At 52.4% G+C, this 18,975-nt stretch overlaps 1 protein-coding gene across 1 annotated transcript in view; it reads right to left on the bottom strand.

Moving 5' to 3' along the window:
• Positions 1–18,975, bottom strand: part of parp1 (poly (ADP-ribose) polymerase 1) — a 64,201-nt gene that overhangs the window by 32,523 nt on the left and 12,703 nt on the right. Inside the window, exons 5-7 of the mRNA XM_060848572.1 lie at positions 7,114–7,207; positions 4,095–4,211; positions 771–947 (exon numbers count right to left, since the gene is read on the bottom strand). Of these exons, the coding sequence (XP_060704555.1) occupies positions 771–947; positions 4,095–4,211; positions 7,114–7,207 (388 nt within the window). The remainder of the gene's footprint in view (positions 1–770; positions 948–4,094; positions 4,212–7,113; positions 7,208–18,975) is intronic.

Raw genomic sequence — 18,975 nt, 5'->3', positions numbered from 1 at the left:
CACAGCAGTTCAGGCAGCATCCAAAGTGCAGCGAAATCAACGTTTTGGGCAAAAGCCCTTCATCAGGAAAGGCTTTTGCCCAAAACGTTGATTTCGCTGCACTTTGGATGCTGCCTGAACTGCTGTGCTCTTCCAGCACCACTGATCCAGAGCCGGATAAACAGCATCTAATGGAAGTATGAGGCTGCAAATGGAAGATCAAAAGATGTAAGCCCAGAACATCTAAGCAGCAAATGCTCTGAGCCAAGTGACATGCAGCAGAGAGGTGCCAACCCCTGGCCAGCAAGGACAATGGAAGGAACTTGCAATTAATTAGCAACTTCAGCATATTCCAAATCCCTGTCCGTCACAGGTACTGGGGTCCTTTTACGTTGTAGCCCAGAGCTCCTCAGACAATGAATGCACTCTTAACTTGGAAGGAGTGCTTTCGCTGTAAAACACTTCTGTACAAACTAAGGGCACATAAAACACTACAGAAATGTACGTTTGTCACTCAGTGTCACAAGTTTAGAAAAGCAAGATCCCACAAGGAGCAATGAGACATAGTAAGGAGATAATCTGCTTTTGTGATGCTGGTTGAGGGCTAACTCCCCTGCTCTCCTCCAAAACAGGGGCAACACTGAGCAACAGGCGTGCTCCTCTGACACAGTAGCACTTACCGAGTGCAGCGCTGGACTACCAGCCTACAATCCAGAGTGGGTCATGAACTCCCCAAGCTTCACCAGACAGAACAAACAGACCGCAACCAGCAGAAGAGGCCTGTCACGCACCTTCGGAGTGAGCCAGTCCTTGCGAGCGGGCGTCTGGGTGCTGGCACTACACTTGGTCCAGGCAGTGATGTTACCAGTGCAGCAGTAGGCATCCCCTTTCAACAACAACTGCCCTTTGCATTCCTCACAGGGCAGCAGTGCTCCGAACGCCATCCCGTCCGACACCTGGTCCAAGATCTACACCAGAACAAATACACGTGAAGGGCATGCTGCCACACAGGCTCCAATCTCACCACCAGCACCCACTGGAAGGGCACTACACCATGGGTGTCTGCCATCTCTGTGCCTCAATGCCATCACAGCACTCCAGGGCACTGATACCAACACTCCATTGCACTCTGGTGCCACTAGGCACCAAGAATTGGGGTATCAATACTCACCAGGACATACAGTGGTAGCACAGTGGTTAGCACTGCAGCCTCACAGTACCAAGGTCAATGTCCACATGGGTTTCCCATGGGTGCCCCAGTTTCCCACTACAGTCCAAGGGTGTGCAGGTTAGGGTGGATTGGCCACACTAAATTGCCCCATAATGTCCAGGGATGTGCAGGCTAGGTGGGTTAGCCATAGGATATTCTGGGTTACAGGGGTAAGGGGTGTTCTGGGTGGGATGCTTTTCATAGAGTTAGTGTGGACTCAATGGGCCAAATTACCTCTATCTACACCCTAGGGAATCAATGAGGTAGAGGAAACACCATTCAAACACACTGACTGACCACAGAATTATAACCACAGCAGAGTTGTTCAGCTGTCATTTTGGAAGGTCGCGTCCAGGAGCGGGAGCAGTGGGCAGGAGAGCCAATCACGGCAGGGGAGGCAGCTGCGGGGGAGCCAATCGCGGCAGGGGAGGCTGCTGCGGGTGAGCCAATCGCGGCAGGGGAGGCAGCTGCGGGTGAGCCAATCGCGGCAGGGGAAGCAGCCGTGGGGGAGCCAATCGCGGCAGGGGAAGCAGCCGTGGGGGAGCCAATCACGGCAGGGGAGGCCGCTGCGGGTGAGCCAATCACGGCAGGGGAGGCCGCTGCGGGTGAGCCAATCACGGCAGGGGAGGCCGCTGCGGGTGAGCCAATCACGGCAGGGGAGGCCGCTGCGGGTGAGCCAATCACGGCAGGGGAGGCCGCTGCGGGTGAGCCAATCACGGCAGGGGAGGCCGCTGCGGGTGAGCCAATCACGGCAGGGGAGGCCGCTGCGGGTGAGCCAATCACGGCAGGGGAGGCCGCTGCGGGTGAGCCAATCACGGCAGGGGAGGCCGCTGCGGGTGAGCCAATCACGGCAGGGGAGGCAGCTGCGGGTGAGCCAATCACGGCAGGGGAGGCAGCTTCGGATCAACCAATCACGGCAGGGGAGGCCGCTTCGGATCAACCAATCACGGCAGGGGAGGCCGCTGCGGGTGAGCCAATCACGGCAGGGGAGGCCGCTGCGGGTGAGCCAATCACAGCAGGGGAGGCAGCGGTAGGTGAGCCAATCAAAATGGTTGGGCAGGATTGGAGGTGAAGAAGCCAATGGGGCATTTGGACAATTAGGTAACATTTTAAATATACCAGGCCCTCCTTCCAGATTGACAGATTGCTTTCCAAACCAACCCTGTCAAGGACGTTCAAAATGAAAACTCACATCATTAAGATTTACTTTCACACGCTGGAACAGAGAGGGAGGGAGGAGGTATTCGCAGTTTGAACAGTCTTGAAAACACATACATCGCCAGGGTCAGATGGCACGAATCCCAGGCATCTGTGGAAGTCAAGGGAGGAGCCTTCCAGCATGAATATTCAAACCCTCTCTGGCCACAGGAAAGATGCCCAAGGACTGGAGGGCAGCGATTGTGGTATTCAAGATAAAGCACAAAGAGATTACAGGCCAGTGAGTCTGATAGCTGTGCTGGGGAAACACAGAGGGAGAATTCATCTCCACTTGGCATGGGGAGGTCATAATCTAACAAAACAAGGTAGTGATTGTGATTGTAGATGAGAGTAGTGCTGTTGATGTCATCTACATGGACTTCAGTAAGGCTTTTGGTAAGGTCTCACATGGCAGACTGATCTAAATAAAAATTAGGAGCTATTTGGATCCAGGGCTATTTGGCAAAATTGGCTTGTCAGCAGGGAAAGGAGACTGTGTGTGTGTGTAGGTGCCAGTGTGTGTGTGTGTGTGTGTGTGTGTAGGTGCCAGTGTGTGTGTGTGTGTGTGTGTGTGTAGGTGCCAGTGTGTGTGTGTGTGTGTGTGTGTGTGTGTGTGTGTGTTGGTGTCCGTGCGCGCGCATGTCTGTGTCTGTGTGTGAGTGTCTGAGTGAGTGAGTGTCTTTGTGTGTGTGTGACTGCGTGTGTGTGTGTGACAGCAGAAGCCTATGTCCAATCTGGTGTTGTACAGGGTTCAGAGCTCCCTCCAAGTTGTGTACATTAATGATCTAGACATGAATGTAGGAGGAATGATCAGTAAGTTCACAGAGGACAGGATAACTGGTGATGTGGAGGAAAACCTGAGATTATAGGATGGTATAGATGGGCTGAACAGTGACAAATGGAATTTAACCCTGAAGAGAGAGAGGTGGGAAAACTAACAAAGTAAAGGAGTGAAGGGTAGGACCCGGGAACGTACAGAGGATCAGAGGGATCTTGGTGAGAATGTCCATAGATCCCTGAATACAGCAGGACAGGGTGGAGAAGGTGGTTAGGAGGGCACATGGGGTACCTGCCTTTATTAGTCAAGATATTAAATACAAGAGCATGGAGGTTATGTTGGAGCTGTACATAGCATTAAGCTAGGCCACAACTGGAGTACTGTGTGCGGTTCTGCTCAATGCACTGTCGTAAGGATGTGGTGTGACTGGAGACAGTGTCGAGGAGTTTCACCAGGATGTCGCTTGGGATGGAGGGATTCACCTACTGAGAGAGACTGGTGAGGCTGGACTTGTTTTCCTTTGAGCAGGGAAGGCTGAGGGGAGAATCTGGTGGAGTTCTTTGGGAATGATTTCCCCATAGTAGAGGTATCAGTAAACAGGGAGCACCAAAATGGTGGGAACCTTCGAGAACATATAAGTAGTATTTCACAGAGAACCTGAAACACCATAACAGATAAGGACACACTGGAAAGTGAGATCAGAATGGATGGATGCTTGATGGCTGGGATGTACCTGATGGGCTGAAGGGCCTCTTTCTGTGATGTTAAATCCCTATGACTGGAGAACCGATTCCAGCTGTCAATGTGAGGGGCAAACTTGATGAACCTCGGTCTCAGACTCACTGACTGGGCTGTGGACAGGGTACAGATTCTCATCACCCACTGGCTGACAACTCTGCGTCTGACAGAGGAAGGACTGATGTCACTTACAGCTGCCTCTCCTGAAGCCACTTCTTGCTTGTTGGCAATTAAAAGCTCTCGGAGATCGTTGGTAGAACAGCACTTCTTCAATTCGTCCTTAATATTCCAGATCAGCTGGCTCTGTTCCTGCAGAGAGACAGAGAGAGAGAGCATGTGTGAGTGATCCTGCTGAGAGAGAGAGAGGGAAAACACTGCGAGAGAAAGAGAAAAAGAGAGAGAGAGAGAGAGAGAGAGACAGACTGACAGAGAGAGAGATTCAGAGAGAGCTCTTGCAAGGAGAAAGAGAAACAGAGTGAGAGACAGAAAAAGAAGGGAGTTCTTGCAGAGAGTGTGTCAGCGAGAGAGAGGGAATGAGAGAGTGAGAGAAGGTTCCTGGAGGAAGCAGAGCAGCTGAGGGGACAGTGGTGAAGTTCTCCCTGAAAGTCTGTGTGGTTTTGTTTGTGCGTGTGATCCCAGGCTGGGGGGCTGAATGGTCAGACCCTGGAATCAGATTTACCCCCAGAGGGGGCTGTTCCTAACTAAACCCACCCCCACTCCTCGCCAAACCCCCGTCCTCCCTCACAACCCCCACTCCCTCCCCAAACCCCCGTCCTCCCTCACAACCCCCACTCCCTCCCCAAACCCCCGTCCTCCCTCACAACCCCCACTCCCTCCCCAAACCCGCTCTCCCCCACAAACCTCCGTCCTCCCTCACAACCCCCACTCTCTCCCCAAACCCCCGTCCTCCCTCACAACCCGCACTCCCTCCCCAACCCCGCGTCCTCCCTCACAACCCCCACTCTCTCCCCAAACCCCCGTACTCCCTCACAACCCCCACTCCCTCCCCAAACCCCCGTACTCCCCGACAACCCCCACTCTCTCCCCAAACCCCCCGTCCTCCCTCACAACCCCCACTCCCTCCCCAAACCCCCGTCCTCCCTCACAACCCCCACTCTCTCCCCAAACCCCCCGTCCTCCCTCACAATCCTCCCTCACAACCCCCACTCCCTCCCCAAACCCCCGTCCTCCCTCACAACCCCCTCTCCCTCCCCAAACCCCCGTCCTCCCTCACAACCCCCACTCCCTCCCCAAACCCCCGTCCTCCCTCACAACCCCCACTCCCTCCCCAAACCCCCGTCCTCCCTCACAACCCCCACTCCCTCCCCAAACCCCCCGTCCTCCCTCACAATCCTCACTCCCTCTCCAATCCCCGTCCTCCCTCACAACCCCCTCACTCCCTCCCCAAACCCCCGTCCTCCCTCACAACCCCCACTCTCTCCCCAAACCCCCCGTCCTCCCTCACAATCCTCACTCCCTCTCCAATCCCCGTCCTCCCTCACAACCCCCACTCTCTCCCCAAACCCCCCGTCCTCCCTCACAATCCTCACTCCCTCTCCAATCCCCGTCCTCCCTCACAACCCCCTCTCCCTCCCCAAACCCCTGTCCTCCCTCACAACCCCCACTCCCTCCCCAAACCCGCTCTCCCCCACAAACCTCCGTCCTCCCTCACAACCCCCACTCTCTCCCCAAACCTCCGTCCTCCCTCACAACCCGCACTCCCTCCCCAACCCCGCGTCCTCCCTCACAACCCCCACTCTCTCCCCAAACCCCCGTACTCCCTCACAACCCCCACTCTCTCCCCAAACCCCCGTACTCCCCGACAACCCGCACTCCCTCCCCAAACCCCCCGTCCTCCCTCACAATCCTCACTCCCTCTCCAATCCCCGTCCTCCCTCACAACCCCCTCTCCCCCACAACCCCTGTCCTCCCTCACAATCCTCACTCCCTCCCTAAACCCCCGTCCTCCCTCACAACCCCCTCTCCCCCACAACCCCCCGTCCTCTCTTACAACCCCCACTTCCTCCCCAATCCCCCGTCCTCCCTCACAATCCTCACTTCCTCCCTAAACGCACGTCCTCCCTCACAATCCCCCCGTCCTCCCCAATCCATCCTCCCTCACAATCCTCACTCCCTCTCCAATCCCCGTCCTCCCTCACAACCCCCTCTCCCCCACAAATCCCTGTGCTCCCTCACAACCCCCACTCCCTCCCCAAACCCCTGTGCTCCAAACAACCCCCTCTCCCTCACAAACCAGCGTCCTCCCCCACAAACCCCTGTCCTCTCTCACGGCCCCCTCGCCCCCACAAACCCCTGTCCTCTCTCACGGCCCCCTCGCCCCCACAAACCCCTGTACTCTCTCACGGCCCCCTCTCCCCCACCATCCCCCGTCCCCGCCCACGACCCCCTCTCCCCCACAATCCCCCCCGTCCCCGCCCACGACCCCCTCTCCCCCACCATCCCCCGTCCCCGCCCACGACCCCCTCTCCCCCACAATCCCCCCCGTCCCCGCCCACGACCCCCTCTCCCCCACAATCCCCCCCGCCCACGACCCCCTCTCCCCCACAATCCCCCCCGTCCCCGCCCACGACCCCCTCTCCCCCACAATCCCCCCCGCCCACGACCCCCTCTCCCCCACCATCCCCCCGTCCCCGCCCACGACCCCCTCTCCCCCACCATCCCCCGTCCCCGCCCACGACCCCCTCTCCCCCACAATCCCCCCCGTCCCCGCCCACGACCCCCTCTCCCCCACAATCCCCCCCGTCCCCCTCTCCCCCCCAATCCCCCCCGTCCCCGCCCACGACCCCCTCTCCCCCACAATCCCCCCCGCCCACGACCCCCTCTCCCCCACAATCCCCCCCGCCCACGACCCCCTCTCCCCCACAATCCCCCCCGCCCACGACCCCCTCTCCCCCACAATCCCCCCCGCCCACGACCCCCTCTCCCCCACAATCCCCCCCGCCCACGACCCCCTCTCCCCCACAATCCCCCCCGCCCACGACCCCCTCTCCCCCACAATCCCCCCGTCCCCGCCCACGACCCCCTCTCCCCCACAATCCCCCCGTCTCCGCCCACGACCCCCTCTCCCCCACAATCCCCCCCGTCCCCGCCCATGACCCCCTCTCCCCCACAATCCCCAGTCCACGCCCACGACCCCCTCTCCCCCACAATCCCCCCCGTCCCCCTCTCCCCCACAATCCCCCGTCCCCACCTTCAGCTCCTTTTCCAGCTTTGAAATTTTGTCTTCCTTCTTATTTTTCTTCCTGGCTGTCGCTTCCCCATCGACTGCATCTCCCTTTCTTTTCCTGGAAGCAAAACGCAGCAACTATTAAACGGTGGCGAGAAGAAGGGGGGGGGGTGAATTCCAGCAAATCCCAAAAGATGAAACCGACTTGGGATTTTCTCACCGGGAATTGTGAGGAAGGGTTGGTGTGTTTCAGCTGATCTAGACCATGGTAGGGTCAGAGAAGGCACACCTTCCCTCCCCATGAAATAATCGCCCGTGGATGAGGGGACACAGATTTAAGGTTTTGGACAAAGACAGAGAGAGGAGAGGGGAAACGGGAGGAAGAACCTTTTACTAATCTCAACAACGGTAGTATAATCTAGAAAGGAAATTGTCTAGTCACCTGAAGGCAATCTGCAAGGCTCCAGGGACAGAGTGGGCCAAAGGGCTGGCTTCAGACTGGATTGGTAATGGAGACCAACATGGCCTCAACAGACCAACATGGCCTCAATATGCCATTACATCACTGACGGAACACTTGATTGGCTGAGACACAGTGTCACAGTCCCAGGTGAGCCGAGAATAAGACTTGCACTTGTACACATCCTGCCTGCCAGCCAAAGCAAAGGTAGGCACTGGCAGAGTGGTAATATCACTGGGCGAGTTATCCAGAACCCTGCGGTCATGTTCTGGGGACATGGGTTCCAGTCCCAGCCCAGCAGATTGTTAAACTAGACGGCAGACCATATAACCGCTGTCGTCAAAACCCACCCGATTCACTCTCCTCCTTCAAGAGAGGGAACTCTGCCGGCCTACACGTGACTCCAGACCCACAGCCAATGTGTTCAACCCTCTGAAATGGTCAAGCAAGCCACTGCGTTCAAAGGCAGTCAATCAATCAGCTAGCAACACTCATATCCCACGGACAAACTAACACTGTCGTGTGTAGCTGTGTTAAGCCTTGCCTGACAGGGCAGTACTCTGCTGCACTGAGTCAGTGAGCGGAGACACAGTGGGACGCTGTTTCCTCTTCATCTTGGGTCATCACCTCCTCCCCAAACACACTGAGCTCACAGAGAGGTACTTATATAAAATCAGGGGCACATCTCTGTGGGCAAACTGGAGGGGGGGGTCACATTAACAAATTCCCCAAGTATAGCACCCAAATGTTTCACAATATGTTACTAAGGGGCAAACATTAAAATCTGCACCTCCAATCTCTTTCTCTTTTCACTAAGTCCGCACCACTGACATTTGCAATTTTTTGTTTTCGATGCTCCTATTCATGGGAGATGGCTCGTCAGTCAATCCCTTGTCTCCCTCTGGGGTAAGAACAAGGGGAATCTGTTCTCAAGAAGGTCCTGGTTGGTAGGCCACTGGTGGCGTTGAAAGGAAATCTGACAACACACCGGCACTAATGATCAGCTCCTTTCCCCAGCTCCCCCCCGGAGTACAGAGGAGCAAGCAACGTGTTTTTCCCTCAGTGTCCTGTCAGCTCCAGCCCGCCTCCAGTGACCTGGGCCTTATAAGTATCTTCTTAACGAGAGCAGCAAGACACAGGCTCGAGAGCTCCTCACAACACGTTACAGCTCCTCAAGATGAACAAATCAAGTGCATCGTGTGACACACGGATGGCCCAGGTACACAATCAATGCAGAATAGAAAAGAATAGAATAAGATTGGATCAGCATAAAATCCCCACGGCGTGGAAACAGACCCTTTGGCCCCACAAGTCCACACTGACTCTCTGAAAAGTATCCCACCCAGACCCATTCCCCTACCCTATTGCCCTACATTTACCTCTGACTAATACACCTACCCTATCCATCCCTCAACACTGTGGGCAATTTAGCCTGGCCAATTCACCTGACCTGCACATCTTTGGACTGTGGGAGGAAATCGGAGCACCCGGAGGAAACCCATGCAGACACGGGGAGAATGTGCAAACTCCACACAGACAGTCGCCCGAGGCGGGAATCGAACCCGGGTCCCTGGCGCTGTGAGGCAGCAGTGCTAACCACTGAGCCACCATGCCGCCCAGGTAAGGAAGGTTACAAGCTAGTTTCAGATTGGAGTAACAGGTCACTAATTTCCTATCCAGAAGTAAATCTGCCATTCTCACCAGGACTAAGTGACTCCAGACCCAGAGCCAATGTGGTTCACCCTTACCCACTCTCACTCAGAGTCAGCAGCATTTTCTAACACTGGCTAAAATGTGACTCACAACACTCTAGCAGAAAGAGGGACTCAATGAATGGCAGGGTATTAGAAGACTCAGAGGAACAGAGAGACCTGTTCTGAACGAGGATCACTGGACCTGAAACATGAACTCTGCTTTCTCTCCTCTTGTGGGCGGCACAGTGGTTAGCACTGCTGTCTCACAGCGCCTGAGACCCGGGTTCAATTCCCGCCTCAGGCGACTGTCTGTGTAGAGTTTGCACGTTCTCCCCGTGACTGCGTGGGTTTCCTCCGGGTGCTCCGGTTTCCTCCCACAGTCTGAAGATGTGCGGGTCAGGTGAATTGGCCATGCTAAATTGCCCGTAGTGTTAGGTAAGGGGTAAATGTAGGGGTATGGGTGGGTTGCGCTTCGGCGGGTCGGTGTGGACTTGTTGGGCCGAAGGGCCTGTTTCCACACTGTAAGTAATCTAATCTAATCCTCAGATGCTGCCAGACCTGCCGAGATTCTCCAGAAATGTCTGTTTTTGTTTGGAATCTTGGGGGTGCTTGTCCATAGATCCCTGAAGATGGCAGGACAGGTTAATAGGGTCATTAGGAAGGCAAACAGGAAACTTGGAGGAGATTCACCGGGAAGTTGCCTGCGATGGAGATGGTGAAGAGAGGCTGGAGAAGCTCGAATTGTACTTATTAAAGTAGGGAAGGTTGAGGGGGACCTGAATGAGGTGTTTATGGGTGTATAGAAAGCTGCTGTTTCCCTTAGCTGAATGATTAATAATAAGGGGCATAATTTTAAGGTGATAGGCAAGAGGTTTAATCTTTAAAAAGTACCTGGGTGAGCATTGAGTGTCATAACATTGCAGACTACGGTCCAAATCCAGGCAAGTGGGATTAGTGTTGATTCAGTGTAGTTTTTGGGAGGTCGAGCAGCCTCTTGTGTACTGTATGATTCTCGGAGGCGGAGGTGGAGAACAGGATCCCAGAGAGGAACACTCAGTTCAGCAGCGTGGCTTTGCAAGTATAGGGCAACGGAAATAGCAAAAGGAAAGGAGAGAGGATGGAAGCTGGAGGGACGAGAACAAGACAGAGGGACAGTGAGAAAGAGAGTGCCAGAGAGAGAGAGAGAGAGAGAGAAAGAAAGAGAGAAAGAAAGAGAGAAAGAGAAGAGAGAAAGAAAGAGAGAAAGAAAGAAAGAGATGGGGGGGGAAAAGAGAGAGAGAGAGAGAGAGAGAGAGAGAGAGAGAGAGAGAGACTGAGAAAGAGAGAGAGAACGCGAGAAAGAAAGAGAGAACACGTGAGTGAGAGAAAGCATGAGCAAGAAAGAGAGAGCTCAAGAGAGAGAGAGAGAGAGAGAGAGACACGAGAGAGCCAGAGAGAGAGAGAGAGAGAGAGAGGGGAAGACAGATACGACTGAGTGTATTGGATACAAGAACTGGAGAAATTCAAAATGAGGGCTGCAGCATTAATGGAGAGAGAAGCAGAGTTAATGTCTCAAATCTGAGAGTCTCCATCAGAACTGGGAGATGATTAAAATCGATCTTACCTTTCTTCCTTGCTCTGCAGTTGGCCATAATAAATCAGATTTGAATATCTCCCAGTTTTGATGAAGGCTCAAGTGCTCTGAATCGTTAACGATCTCCCTCGCTGTGTTGGCACAGGGACATGGCCTTTAGCCAGTATTTTCAGCATGGTTAAACACTTCGACAGCCTTCTTAGTGAAATGGAGTAACCTTTATGTCCCTCCCAACCCCTTCAGTAACCTGGGAAAAGCCTGGCAGTCACTACGGTGACACACAAACCGAGCCAACTGGGGCATAGCAAGATTCCAGAAACATTAATGGACGGGATCAGCTGTTTTGGGGAGGCCGCTGGATAAAGGTCAGCCAGGTAAGAGGGCAGAACGTCCCACCGCAGTTATCAAACAGTGGGCCGTAGAAGGTGGTGGGGGAGGGCTGCAGTGATGGAAATGGGTTCGTGGTTCACTGAGAGTTTACATCCTACAAAGCAGACAGGATGCACTGGTGATGGTCAGAGAGTCTGAATGTGGAGTCAGACTGCAAGGATACACAGTCTCAGAGCTGGGGTGGGGGAAGAGAGAGAGGAGGAGGGGTTAGTTACATTGCGAGGGGTATCCCAGTGATGGTCTGGACCAGCTTATGGACGCTCAGCTCCTGGAACAAGATTGTGAAGGACTCAGGGACTGAATCAGGGACTGAATCAGAGAGTTCCCACTACGGGTTACACACTCAACAGGAAGCAGCGGCTCAGAAGTTAGCACTGCTGCCTCACCACACCAGGCCCCCCTGGGTTTGATTCCAGCTTCGGGTGACTGCCTGTCTGTGTGGAGTTTGCACATTCTCCCCATCTGAGTGGATTTCCTCCGGGTGCTCTGGTTTCCTCCCACAGTCCAAGGATGTGCAGGTCGGGTGGATTAGCCATAGAAAATGCAGAGTTACAGGGACAGGATGGGGGATCCTCTTTGGAAGGTCAGTGCAGACTCAGTGGGTTGAACGGCCTCTTTCCGCACGATGGGGATTTTAGGATTCTATGAAACAGACTGCAACTTTAATTACTGTCAAACAGAGTGGTGCTGGAAAAGCACAGCTGGTCAGGCAGCATCTGAGGAGCAGGAGAATCGACGTTTTGAGCATAAGGTCTTCATTAGGATTCCTGATGAAGGGCTTATGCCCAAAACATCGATTCTCCTGCTCCTCGGAGGCTGCCTGACCTGCTGTACTTTTCCAGCACCACACTGTTCAATTGTGACCTCCAGCATCTGCAGCCCTCACTTTCTCAGCAAATTTGAGATCGCAGCACAATACCCAGTTTCAAAACAACACCCCCGGGATCATTCACAGGCAGGCAGCTGCTCAGTCCTACCTTCGAGAGTTTGTCAATCCTTTCCCGATATCTGTAATTAGACTTTTCACCTCCCATTCTTGTAAACTTTCTTTGCTACATTTTTCTTCTGATGGCCAATGCCGAACACAGTACTCTAAGGTCAAACCAATGTTCAACACACAGGTGAGCAAACCTTCCCTTCTTTTCGGTCAAGGTGTCTGGAAATCAAGCCTAGTGCCTGCACGTCCTCCTTTCACGCCCTTGCTAACCCATGCTGTGACCCTTGTGGTTACACCCAGTAGTCCTTCTGTTCCTCAATGTGTTGGAATCCTCGCCCATCTTCGTATTTTTGGTTTCAAAGTCTAAATTGTGAATGCAAATGGGTGGTGGTCCCTGCAAGGATCCTGGTGGAACACCACGTCCCACCTTCTGCCTCTCTGAATGACTTTCGGTCTTGAAGCCAGCTAGCAATGCATTCTGTCACACCCCTCTAACCTAATTCAGGAGTCTATTATGGGAGATCACGCCAAAGACCTTCTCAAAATTCAAATCAATTACATCTACTGCATTCCCACCAGCTGCTACCTTCTCAAAGATTATTCAGGTCGCTCTATTACAATTTCTCCTTTCCCAATCCACACTATTATCACGATATTACCCTTTGTCAAATGATTTTCTGTATTTTCCTTTAGCAAGGTGTCCACTCTTTCACCCCCCAGTGCACGTGTAAAAGCTAATTCCTCGCTTTCACACTGTGTCTCCATTTGTGAAGGCAAAGATGCTTTTTTTTTAAGACAAAAATTATATTTACCTTCAAAGATTTAAGTGTTGACTCACCAGCTCTCTCTGTTCCTATACTCCCTTGAAAACTGGACCATTACAGGGAGGTGGTGCTGGAGCAGCCATGTTTCTGCATTAGTAATTCAGAACCTCAGGCCAATGTTCTGGCTACACGGGTTCAAATCCCACCATGGCCGATGGTGAAATTTGAATTCAACAGAAATTCTGGAATTAAAAGGCTGGCCCATGATCTCCTGTCAATTGTTGTAAAAATCCATCAGGTTCACTTATCGTCTTAAGGGAATGAAATCTGCCATCCTTACCTGGTCTGGCCTACATGTGACTCCAGACCCACAGCAATGTGGATATCTCTAAACTGCCCTCTAAAATCATCTAGTAGGCCACCCAGTTTAAGGACAATGAAGGAAGGCCAAAAACGCTTGGGCCTTGCTAGCGATACCCACATTGCAACAAGGAATTAAATAAAACCTGGTCAATAACTGGCCCAGCTGAAAATGTGTTGCTGGTTAAAGCACAGCAGGTCAGGCAGCATCCAAGGAACAGGAAATTTGACGTTTCGGGCCAGAGCCCTTCATCATCACCTTCCTGATGAAGGGCTCTGGCCCGAAACATCGAATTTCCTGTTCCTTGGATGCTGCCTGACCTGCTGTGCTTTAACCAGCAACAGATTTTCAACTGTGATCTCCAGCATCTGCAGACCTCACTTTTTACTCAATAACTGGCCCATTCTCTCTGAATCAGATTTAAGGTGAAGACAACTCTGTAAGCAAAGGGGAAGACAAAGGAGGTGGAACCAACTTGCTCTGAGGTGAACACGGCCTACAAGGGGGAAGACAAAGGAGAATGGGACCAACTCACTAGGGTGAACCTGGCCTACAAACAAGGGTGAAGGAGAGAAGCAGGTCCTGTCATCTAAAAACATCTATTGATAAGGCACACAAAATGGCGTCTTTGGGGAGTACAGGCATGGAGCAGACAAACGTCACGCCGGCGAGCCCTCATGCTGTGAACCTTAACCTCCCGTACACGTTGGCAGAGCTGGTGATAGCGGTGATGTCGGTCTGTGGGAATGTTCTGGTCTGTGCTGCTGTCCTGCGGGATCACCGCCTGCGTACCATCACCAACTGCTTCCTGGTCTCGCTCGCTGCAGCAGACATCGGGGTGGGAGCGCTGGCCATTCCCTGCGCCGTGCTGACCGACCTGGGCATGCCCAGACACAACTTCCGCTTGTGTGTGCTGACCCTGTCCGTCCTGGTGGTGCTCACCCAGAGCTCCATCTTCAGCCTGCTGGCCGTAGCCCTCGACCGCTACTTGGCCATCTTCCTCCCGCTGCGTTACCACGCCATCGTCACGCCCAGAAATGCAGGCGCAGCCATCACCATCACCTGGCTCCTATCCCTCTTGTTAGGCCTGGTACCCTTGATGGGTTGGCACCAGCCCCCACCACCAGATGGGTACTGTCACTTCACCACAGTGATGGACATGGCCTACATGGTCTACTTCAATTTCTTTGGCTGCGTCCTGGGGCCTCTAGCCGCCATGTTCCTCATCTACGCCCGCGTGCTGACTCAGGTGAGGCAGCTGGCATCCCGAGGGGAGCGGGCAGCAGGATCCTGGAGGGAGATGAAGACAGCCAGCTCACTCTTCCTGGTGCTGGTCCTCTTTGCCATCTGCTGGCTGCCCCTCCACCTGATGAACTGTGTCCTCTTGATGTGCCCGCAGTGCCCTCTGCCCCTCCCACTGCTGCTTACCGCCATCATCCTTTCCCACGCCAACTCTGCGGTCAACCCGGTCCTCTACACCTTCAAAATGAAGGCCTTCAGAAGGGCCTTCAAGCTCATGTTCCTGTGTCGCCCCGCACAGGTCAAGCCTGACACAAGGCAAGGTTAACACCCGCGTACCGGCCCCACCAGGAAACCCCAGCACCCCACCCCCTTGCCACAAGCAACTGGCTGTGCCCCACACCCTCAGTCTGATGCACACAGAACTTTACCCCCTTCTCTCTAACCCTCAGTCTGAGGTACGCTGACCTTTACCCGCTCTCTAACCTTCAGCCTGACCCCTAGCCTGATGCAGACCGGTCACTACAGTGTTCAGACCAAACGATGGAGGCCTTCAGTAACTGAGCTGCACAGACAGTGACCCTGTCCTGGCCCTCCTTGGAAACATCAGAGTGTTGAGCCAACCTTCATATCCCACTCACCGGGGAGGGGAACTCCCAGAATTGTGTGTTAAAGTTGGAATGTGGGCGACACGGTGGCACAGTGGTTAGCACTGCTGCCTCACAGCGCCTGTAGACCCGGGTTCAATTCCCGACTCAGGCGACTGACTGTGTGGAGTTTGCACGTTCTCCCCGTGTCTGCGTGGGTTTCCTCCGGGTGCTCCAGTTTCCTCCTACAGTCCAAAGATGTGCGGGTCAGGTGAATTGGCCATGCTAAATTGCCCGTAGTGTTAGGTAAGGGGTAAATGTCGGAGTATGGGTGGGTTGCGCTTCGGCGGGTCGGTGTGGACTTGTTGGGCTGAAGGGCCTGTTTCCACACTGTAAGTAATCTAATCAGTATAGTACAAGGTTTTTCCAATTATAATCAATCTGAGCTCGCAGACCCTTGGATATCTAGTACAGATTGATTTGTGACCGATTAGTCACATTTCACAGGCAGAGTGGTATTGACAGTTTAGAGCCAGCAAATAATCCCTTTTCCTTCTCGTCGATGACCAGTGTGACCCAGGCTGGAAGTGGGGAGGGACAAACAATCCCCCAATCTGAGAAGACTCTACATACACTGGCTGGAGTCTCAGAGCCATCCAAAGTAAACCCTTCTGCAGGTGTAACCATTCAGACCAGCCTGACACTGGCACTGAGCACAGGAGTCCACTCTTCTCTGTAATCTCTCTGGGATATCCACGTTTTAACCCCTCAAGTATGACCCTCCCCCCACGCCAACTCCAATCTCTCCAACTTGGCTGGCCGTGTCTTCAGCTGCTTCACTGCCAAACTTGGGAGTTCCCTCCCTTCTCCAGCCTCTCCTGGTCTTATTTCCTACATTCTCATTTCCCTTCAATGCGCTTCTTAAAACCCATGGCTTTGGTCACCAATCCCAACATCTCATGTGCCTCAGGAGTTAATCCTGCGTCATATTAGTGTTAAAGTGCTGACCAGATGGCTAGAAAACGTTTCAACGTCAATGGGCTGAAATCCCAGAAGAAACCACCATTGACCTGGCTTGTGGAACTTCAGTATGCGGATCACAATGTCACCCCCCACTCTCTCAGAAGAGAATCTTCAATCCTCAACGAACACCTCTGGGGAAGCATACTGAAGAATGGGTTCTCAGCCTCAATGTCAAGAACAGTCAAAATCTTTACCAATCCAACCCAGATCAAGTTCCAGCTATCCCTGCGTTAAGGTCAACAGGGAAATCCTCCCAAATGTGGAAGATTTCCCTGAACTGGGAGGCTACCTCTCACTGAAGGCTGGCATTGAGGCAAAGATGCAACATCACATCCACTCTGAGAGTACCGCTTTCAGATGCCCAAGGATGAGTCTCCTACGACCATGATATCTGTGTTACCATGATCTTTGTGTATAAGGCAGCCCTTCTGTGTGGCTCTGAACTGAGAATATCTTTCAGCGTCACCTCAAGACTTCAGAGAATTACCATCAACGCTGTTTGAGACCGATTGTCCATATCAGTTGGGAGGACAGGTGTATTAACATTAGCCAAAAGCATCAACACAGAGGACGCAAACATCCAAAACCAACCTCGCCGCAAACCAAGTGCTCAGGATACCTGAATTCCAACTGCCAAAGGCAATCTTCTTCACCCAACAAGATGAGGGACTCAACAAGATGAGGGACAAAGGAAGCCTTTTGAAGACTTCCCTCAAGAAACGCAACACAAATGTCAATGCATACCCTCGCTCAGAAGAGACCAATTGGAGGAAGCTGATGTATGAATGGACACAACTCTTCGAGAACACCCTGGGGCAAGAGGAAGTGTGGAAAAGGAACCGGAGGAAGGGATGTCAGCGATCTCAAGGCTAAGGCCCAGTTCCACCTCCTGGAAATACCTGCCAAAGGTGTGGTCAGTGCTACAGCTCTAGGATTGGGCTGATCAGTTACACAAGGACCTACAGAACGATGACCCAGCGACGTGGAGTTTCCCAGTGGGACAGCCACACTCATTAGCGAGTAATTGCAAATGACTAATGTTAAAGTGCTCTATAAATAAACCTGTGGTTGTTGCTCCTACAGATACAGAGTCATTCAGCATGGACACAGACCCTTCAGTTTAACTCGTCCACCCCAACCAGACATCCCGATCTGACCCAGTCCCATTGGCCCATATTCCTCTAAAGCCTTCCTATTCATAGACCCTCTATTTCTGGATTCCTCTACCTGGGAAAAAGCCCTAAGCTGCACTGAATATAATCCTAACTGATTTAATCTCTCTGCATAGCTCAGTCGTGTCATCCCTGGAATCCATCTGGTGCAGCCCCTCTGTAGCCAGATCATCCTTCCTCAGTTAACAAGACCCAAACTGCACGCCATCCTCAGGGGGTGGTCTCACCCAGGTCCTGTACAATTGCAGAAAGACATTCCTGCCCCTGTTCTTGAATCCTCATTCTCCTCCTCCAACACTCTCCCTGTTTTCCCCAAGGTTTTCATCCCCTCCCTGCCCGCAGTGTCATTATTCTGGAACTTTCCTTTGTAAGTAATTGTGAATAATAGGTACACGACAATGGGACTGTAGCAGATCACCCTCTTCTCAAAGGAAACTAGAAATGGGCGATAGATGTTGGCCCAATTAGCAAATCCTGCATCACCAAATAAATAAAAGAAACAAATAAAAGTTCCTTTTTAAACAAAGTTATGAATGACTTGAAAATTTTGGACAGGAATAGAACACCCTGGTCACCCTGCTATAGGAAATATATTATTAAATTGGAGAGGGTTCAGAAAATTTTTCCCAGAATGTTGCCGGGACTTGAGTCGCAAGGACAAGCTGGGACTTCTTTCACTGGAGAGTAGGAGGTTGAGGGGTGACCTTATAGAGGTTTATCAGGGGCATGGATAAGGTGAATAGTCAAGTTCTTTTCCCTAAAGTAGGGGAGTTCAAAACTAGGGAGCACATTTTTAAAAGGTGAGAAGAGACCTGAGGGGCAACCTTTTCACACAGAAGGTGGTTTACATGGGGAATGAACTGCCAGAGGATGTGGTAAATACAGTTACAACACTTGAAAGACATTTGAACAGGTTCATAAATAGGAAAGGTTTAGAGGGATATGGGCCAAAGGCTGGCAAGTGGGACTATTTGGTTTGGGAACGCTGGTCAGCATAGACAGGTTGGACCGAAGGGTCTATTTCCACGTTGTAAACTCTAGGACTCTCTTTAGTTACTCACGTATCCTGGTCAGTTGGAAATGTTCCCCCTCCCTTTCCTCTCATTGGAGCCCCTCATTTGATACCCCAGTTACGTGGAATATTTGTGTCAAACAGTGCAGGTTCCAGAAATGACTTGGAAACTATTCCGCAAAAGCACCGGGAAGAATCTTTCAAATATACCCAGATGGAACGTCACCAGCCTTCACTCAAAACACAGACGGTTGAATTCCTTTACAACAGAACAAAGTCAAAACAAAATCTGCTCTTTGAACATTGCCCGTTCTGTGGTATCTTGTTGCACAGAACTCATTAAAAACCGAAACTGGAGAACATTCTGGAACAATAGAACTGAGAACAGCAGGGCTGAGGAAAGGTGAAAATCTAATTAAAAGGTCAGATTGTTTATATATAGAATAATGGATCCCTGGGAGTGATTACAGACTGGAATCTAATCGAGGGGTTCAGATGGTTTATACGTAGAATAATGGATCCCTGGGAGTGATTACAGACTGGAATAGACTCAGGAGTTCAGGTGATTCATATATAGAATAATGCACAGGTAATTAGAAATATTTTGGTGCACAGCACAGCTACAGACAAACAAATTTGAAATAGACCACTTGATCCCGAGCAGAGGTTATATT

Source organism: Hemiscyllium ocellatum, chromosome 3, assembly GCF_020745735.1.
Source record: "Hemiscyllium ocellatum isolate sHemOce1 chromosome 3, sHemOce1.pat.X.cur, whole genome shotgun sequence".
Classification (NCBI taxonomy): Eukaryota; Metazoa; Chordata; class Chondrichthyes; order Orectolobiformes; family Hemiscylliidae; genus Hemiscyllium; species Hemiscyllium ocellatum.
Note: the sequence above shows the minus strand (reverse complement) of the source record. Positions and strands in the feature narration are given on the sequence as shown.